The sequence below is a fragment of the Cicer arietinum genome, chromosome 4, assembly GCF_000331145.2.
Source record: "Cicer arietinum cultivar CDC Frontier isolate Library 1 chromosome 4, Cicar.CDCFrontier_v2.0, whole genome shotgun sequence".
Lineage (NCBI taxonomy): Eukaryota > Viridiplantae > Streptophyta > Magnoliopsida > Fabales > Fabaceae > Cicer > Cicer arietinum.
Window position 1 is genome coordinate 8,681,423 of NC_021163.2, and position 6,840 is coordinate 8,688,262.

A 6,840-nucleotide genomic window follows, 5' to 3' on the forward strand; every position below is an offset into this window, starting at 1 on the left:
TGTGATATATATATATATATATATATATATATATATATATATATATATATATATATATATATATATATATATATATATTAAATTTAAAAAATTGTAGGTTTAATTTTCACTATTATCATTGAAATAAGACAAATATAAATTTATTTATAATTATTTAATGAATTCTTAACGACTTCTATTATTCTAATAGTAACAAAGTAAATTGAATCCAAGTGAAATTAAGCCGAGTCTTTTTTTTCTTCCACTAGTTCGAAGCATGAAGCAGTCATGCGGGGTTCATTGGAAGGAAGATCGGCGAAAATTATTTTTTGTAATGTACTGAAACTCAAAGTTTGTTTCATAGGTTGTACTCGTACTCACCGACTACACGGACTCTATACCAAGTCATGAGCGATAGCGAAACGAAGTCGCCAAACCATGCCAATGTGCCATCCCTATCCCTTCGTGATGAAGTTTCATTTGATTTGAATGAACGAGGAAGTAAGACACATGCAAGAGAAAATAAAACCTTTATTTAGACACGAGTTCTAGTACATTGACCTCTCGCATACTTGAAAGTCCAATTTTTGGCTATTGAAAAATAAAATAATAGAGACGAAAAAAGCTATATAGATAATCAATAATAGAGGAACTCGACCTCGGCCAGTCGAACATGGATGATGACCAATCATTTGAACCTCGGACGAAGACATGGAGGAAGATGGGCCAGCCATAGCGCACTCAGATGATAAATAAGAAGACTAAAACTTTCAAATATACTGGGCGAAGGTGAATCGCCTTCAAAACAAGAATTTACAATGACTTTTACATAAGACTTCCATTCACCAACTTTTCTTCACTTTAAATTTCATTTAATTAAAAAACAACAACAAACAACTATTTTGGTCCAAAACTTTTTATACATATAATTGTTTTAAAGTTACTTTCTAACTTTTCACAATATTATTGTAAATTTAATTATAAATTTAAATATAAATTTAAAAATTTAGTGTTATTACTTCGTTAAAAATGTTACCCCAACTTTTCACTTCAATAAATTCCTCTCTAATATATTTCATTCAACATTCCATTATTTTTTACCTAATAAAATTTGTTTAAGAAATAAATTTTAATCATATAGTACAAAATCAAAAAGTATTAATTGTCAATATACAACAATTTATATTGATTGTGCATGTATATTAATTAAACTCTTAAGTTTAAAAATACAGAATTGGAAACACTTTATAGCTTAATTTGCTATAATTTTTTTAGTATAATTTTATTTATTTATTTGTTTGCAATTATTTAATTTAATAAAAAATGGTTAGTGGAAAACATCAAAACACTAATTTTTGTGTGTTAAGATTAGAAGATTAGATTTAAGAAGACACCACCACGCAACGCCACAGCACCACACCACACCACACCAGAGCCACTCTCTTTCTCTCTCTTGTTTCTCTCTCCTCTGTTAATTTATTTTATTTATATATAAATTCTGACATCATATGCTCCTCTCATCTCTCTTCTTCCTTTGTTTGTTTCTGCGTCTTTTGCTCTTTCACCTTATTTTTACCTCACCCCTTTTTCTCTCTTTCAATTCCCCCATTGCCATCAAATCTAGGGTTTCCTTTTTTCCCTCCTTCATCACAATTTCACACAATAGGCGCGCTAACGCACTCCCAGGTACGTCCCCTTTTCAATTTCGTGCCCTACTAGCTTCATTTCGACGTTATCCCCCCATTCCCCTTTTTGGTGATCCCAATTTTGATTTTCTTATTTGAATTATGCGTTTGATTTTCACAATTTCGTTTTGTTTTTATTTTAAATTTTAATCATATTTTTGTGTGTGTGATGCTTGTGTATGTTGATTTTGACTCGTATCGTTTATCAGGTGGCATGTGTGGTGGGGCTTTGAATTTTGATTTGATTAGGGAAGCACTTTCATTGTTTTCCCCCCTTTTTCCCATGGGTTTGACTCTCAGATTGGGCTTCCCTTTTTTGTTTTTGTTTTTTGTTTTTCTTTTTGGTTTCCGAGAGATTGAAATGTTGGTTTAGCAATTGGATTGTATATTTATTACAGTCTTAGGAATGAAGTTTGCTTTGGGTGTATTTATGCTCTGTGGGTTGATCCAAGGATAGAGGTTGGTTGGGTTCTGTATAGTGTAGCGGTGGTGAGGATTCTGTGAGGATGACAGATTTTCAGCCTCTACAGCAGAAGCCTGAATCTGCTGATGCCCATGCTGAGTTTGAGCGTGGATTGGAGGATTTTATGCGCGGTCATTTGGATGATTGTATGTCATTTGCTTCGTGTAGTTCTTCCCGGGCACCAGATGATGAGGATGATGAGAGTGATCAGCTAGTTCGGAGAAGACGGAGGTCTGATCTTGAAGGGGATGATTTAGCGGAGTCATCAGCAGCACGGAGGCGCCATTCGCGGATTTTGAGCAGATGGGCTGCCCGACAGGCGCAGGAGATGATAACAACTATTGAGAGGAGGAATCGAGAATCAGAGTTGATGGCACTTGCAGGGTTACATACGGTGTCCATGTTGGACTCCTCTTTTCTGAGGGGGTCGCAGTCTCCTACCTCTGTCCAGGAGGGGACTGTGGAGAGGCCGAGCACTCAGGCATCTTCCATTCTGCAGATGTGGCGCGAATTAGAGGATGAACATTTGTTGAACCGAGCACGTGAAAGGATGAGAGAAAGGTTGAGGCAGCAAAGGAATTCTGATGCTAATACCAATGTGTCAAGTACCATGTCTGATAGTCGAGGCAGTGAGAACCGAGGGAGTTTGGGGGATGCAAGTGAAAGTGAAAATGATTATGGTACTTGGTCACATGATCAGATTGGATCACGGAATGCACATGGGAATCATAATGGGTCTAGCAGGGAACAATCTCCTGATCTTGGCGAAGTTGAGAGGGAGAGAGTTAGACAGATTGTTCGGGGATGGATGGAAAGTGGTATTAGTGATCGTTCATCTAATGTCAGTCAGAGAAATAACAATCGCAGGTCAGAGTGGCTTGGAGAAACAGAGCGTGAGAGGGTGAGAATTGTCAGGGAGTGGGTGCAAATGACTAGCCAGCAGAGAGGTTCACGTGGGAGCCGTAGGGATGCTCAAGCAAGTGAATCTGCTCAAGCTGATCAGACCCGTGATATAGCAGCCGACCGTGATGAGGGTCAGCCAGAGCATGTTCGGAGGGACATGATGAGGTTGCGTGGAAGACAAGCTCTAGTTGATTTGCTTGTGAGGATAGAAAGGGAAAGACAAAGAGAGCTGCAGGGTTTGTTGGAGCACCGAGCTGTTTCTGATTTTGCTCATCGCAACCGTATTCAGGTCTGTTGGGTACCCTATGAGAATTCAGAATTGTCTTGTAATTTATGTTTCTCTTGATCATGGTGTTTTTACTTCACTTAATGGAAATCCTGAGCAGATTATGAAAGCAGCAAAGTCTCACAAGAACTCATATTTAATTCAAGGCTCCAGTAATATATATTATTGTTGGGATTTCAACTTTATTAAACTCTCTAATTATGCTTTATGTTCTGCCTTAATATGGTATGATTTGAATATATTTTTCTGTTCTCTGATATGTCTGGTTTGGTTTCAGTATTTAAGGCTGTTATATGTACCAGAAAATTTGATAGAATGTGTTTGGGTGTTTCTTTTCTCTAATTTGTTTCTTTGAATTGACTTTTTATCAATGGAAAGCATCCTTGTAGTATTGGCTTGAAAATTACTATAATATGTTCCTTTAAAGAGTGAGTGAGTGAAAATTACTTTTTAAGACTATTATTCAAGAGGTATTTCTGTTTTCTGTATTATCAACCCTTTACTCAGAAAGGAATAAAAAAATTATATACTTTATTACATTGTTGTTCTGTTTTAGTTGTAGTGGGAAATTGGCCGAGTTATGAATGCATATTGTAATATATCTCCTTTTGTTGTTACACGTACTACTGCCTATTGTTTCACTTTTGTTCTGTCAGTTGATTCTCTTATCTTTGATTACTTCCTCACCAAAAAATTAATAAAAGATAGCTATGTGCTATCACTTGGTTGTTTTTACTTTTTTCACCAAGTATCCTCTGGTTGTATATTGAATATTTATACATAATTTCCATTTTCAGTCATTACTCAGAGGTAGATTCCTCAGAAATGAAACTGTTGAAGATGAGAGGCCTCCTTCTACAGCTGCAAGTGAATTAGTTCAATTAAGACAACGACACACGGTCTCTGGTTTAAGGTATGCAATTCTAGAGTTACTTCCAGAGATGTTCATTTTTTTCTGCTCATCACTTGGTAATCTAATTAGAAATATTTTATTTATTTATTTTATACTATTTTAGAATCTAAACTGATATGATAATGATATAGAAAAACATTGATTATGTGTCTTAGATCCCTCCAAGATATAAAAGAAAATTATCATGCTATCTTATAACTTTAATAAAGTCAATTTTTACCTTAAATCCGTGTTATGGGAACCACTTCTGTCTTATACCAAATGTTAGACATTTTGGTACAGGAGTAATATTCAAAGTGGTTTAGTTGGTCTAACGTTATATCAAGGAAAAGTAACTTATGGGCACATTGGTGGATTTTTATTTGACCCTTATGCTTTGTATATAATAAGTAACTTTGACACACAACAGTTGATTTTCATTTTAGTCATTATGTTATTTGTTGTTAGTCTTGATATTTAGCGGACTTTTTTATTATTATTGATTTTTAAATTTAGCTATTCGTTTATTATTGATTTTAAATTAATTGTTATTATTATTTTGCCAAAAAAATTGGCATTTCTGTTCTCTAAATTTTGTACTAGTTATGTCATGGCAGGACACTTTAGGTTTCCTATGAGTTTCTCTTAAATTAATATATTTATTATTAACATATTGTTTTAAAATTTGGTTTTTGCTCATAATTGGCTCATCTATGTTCTGCGGTTCAATGAGCCAGAGGGTTATACCGAGTGTGTCTCCTTGGCTTGCTTCTCTTCTTTATAATTTTTTTTAAAACTTTTATGTAGCTATTCTATACAACTGTGCTAAATGTGTTTATGATCAGGCATTTACTCAAATATGTTGATTTTTGTCGAGCTGTGCTTATTATTGACACTTTATTGTGTGATGCAGAGATGGGTTTCGTTCAAGATTAGAAAATATTGTTCGTGGTCAAGCAGGAACCAATCCTGATGCCACATCAAATAGTAACATTGATGAAACAAGACGTGATGAGAACCAATCAAACAATCTGATAGATGCCCAACAAGAAAATTATGACCAAGAGCAGATTAGGAGCCCAGAAATTAATGCACGTCAGTTGCCTAATCAAACAAGAACTTTGGAAAGTAGTACAATTGAGACTATTAGTTGGCAAGAAGCTAGTCATGAAGGAGAGGATTGGCAGGAACAGATTGCCGAGAATGGGGGAGGGAACTGGCCGCAGAGAATTAATGGTCAATTAAATCAGCTCAGAGATGGAAGGGAAGCCAGTGATTGGCCACAGGAAACTCCCAGCAATTCAGGCGGGGAAGATCCTCATCCACAGGATTCTCAAAGAATTTGGCAAGATGATAACACAAGGGAAGCTGTCGGTAATTGGTCTGAAGAATCTTCTGGAGCTTCAAGGAATCGCCGCGGTGTTCCTTTTAGAAGATTCAATAGATTTCATCCCCCTGATGATGATAATGTATACAGCATGGAGCTTAGAGAACTTCTGAGCAGGTAATTCTTCCCTTTTGGATATTTTGTCTTGCAGGCGGCTTTGACCCTGTTTGGCATATATTTATTTAATTGCCACCTGGTGTTGGAGGGATGAAAATAAAAATGCATTCCCAAATGTGTCTTGATTTATGTGGAAAGACTTGTTTAACCCTTTTCAAAACGAAAATAAATTGGCTTTTTTCTACAGAACATGGCTCAATACTTCATTTATTGGCTTTTATTTCTTCCAGGCACCATGCCTTGTGATAGTTATGGATCTTTTATATTCATGTTTCAGGAGAAGTGTATCTAACCTTCTTCGTAGCGGTTTTCGTGAAAGTCTGGATCAACTAATTCAGTCGTATGTTGAAAGGCAAGGTCGTGCACCAATTGATTGGGATTTGCATCGTAACTTGCCAACACCAACTCCTGCTTTGCCTGAACGAGACCCTGATCAGCAAGGTGATGAACATAATGAGGGTCAGCACGAAGCCATTAACAGACCTTCCCTGGTGCTGCCTTCTCCACCTGTTCCCCCGCCACAACCACTGTGGCACCAAGATTTGCACCAAACTGGATGGTCTCGTCATAACATGCATCGCTCTGAAATTGTGAGCAGCTTTCTAATATAAATTCCTTAATTACATGTATTTTGGTTGTGTTCATACTTCATAGTATAGCGCTTTCGAATCCTTAACAAACAGCATTACCTATGGAATTGCATACCGGATATAGTAGTATATTGCTTATTATCATTATTCTTTAACTTGCAATAGGCTTCTATTCAAAAGCATTAGTAGTTGCGGCTAAGGTACCAATTGAAGCTAGAAAATTATTAAGTTTGATCTGGTTCAGGATGTTAATTAACGTTACTTTGGCATAATATTTATGTTGATTAGTACCATGCTAAATGATTAAAATTATATTTCATAAGATATCCAAGTAGCTCTGAGTTGAATAGGTGAAATAGAAATTCTAAGTAGCTTTAAATTCTAAGTTGGCCTGTCTGACAATGCTAACTTAATTACCTTTCTCTCTCTCTTTCATTTCTGGAGTTCTTACTTTTGCATACTTAAGTGTACCCTTTTCAAATTACTATATTTTTTTGGAGTTTTTTTTAATTTACTGGTTTTGAATTCTGTCTGGGAG

At 35.8% G+C, this 6,840-nt stretch overlaps 1 protein-coding gene across 1 annotated transcript; it reads left to right on the plus strand.

Annotated features, from left to right (window-relative positions):
* Positions 1–1,524: 1,524 nt before the first annotated feature.
* LOC101496957 (uncharacterized) lies at positions 1,525–6,338 on the plus strand. The gene is made up of 5 exons (XM_027333523.2): positions 1,525–1,665; positions 1,874–3,319; positions 4,114–4,229; positions 5,122–5,712; positions 5,990–6,338. Exons 2-5 carry the CDS (start codon positions 2,171–2,173, stop codon positions 6,321–6,323), a joined length of 2,190 nt encoding a protein of 729 aa, XP_027189324.1. The 5' UTR covers positions 1,525–1,665; positions 1,874–2,170; the 3' UTR covers positions 6,324–6,338.
* Positions 6,339–6,840: the final 502 nt, after the last annotated feature.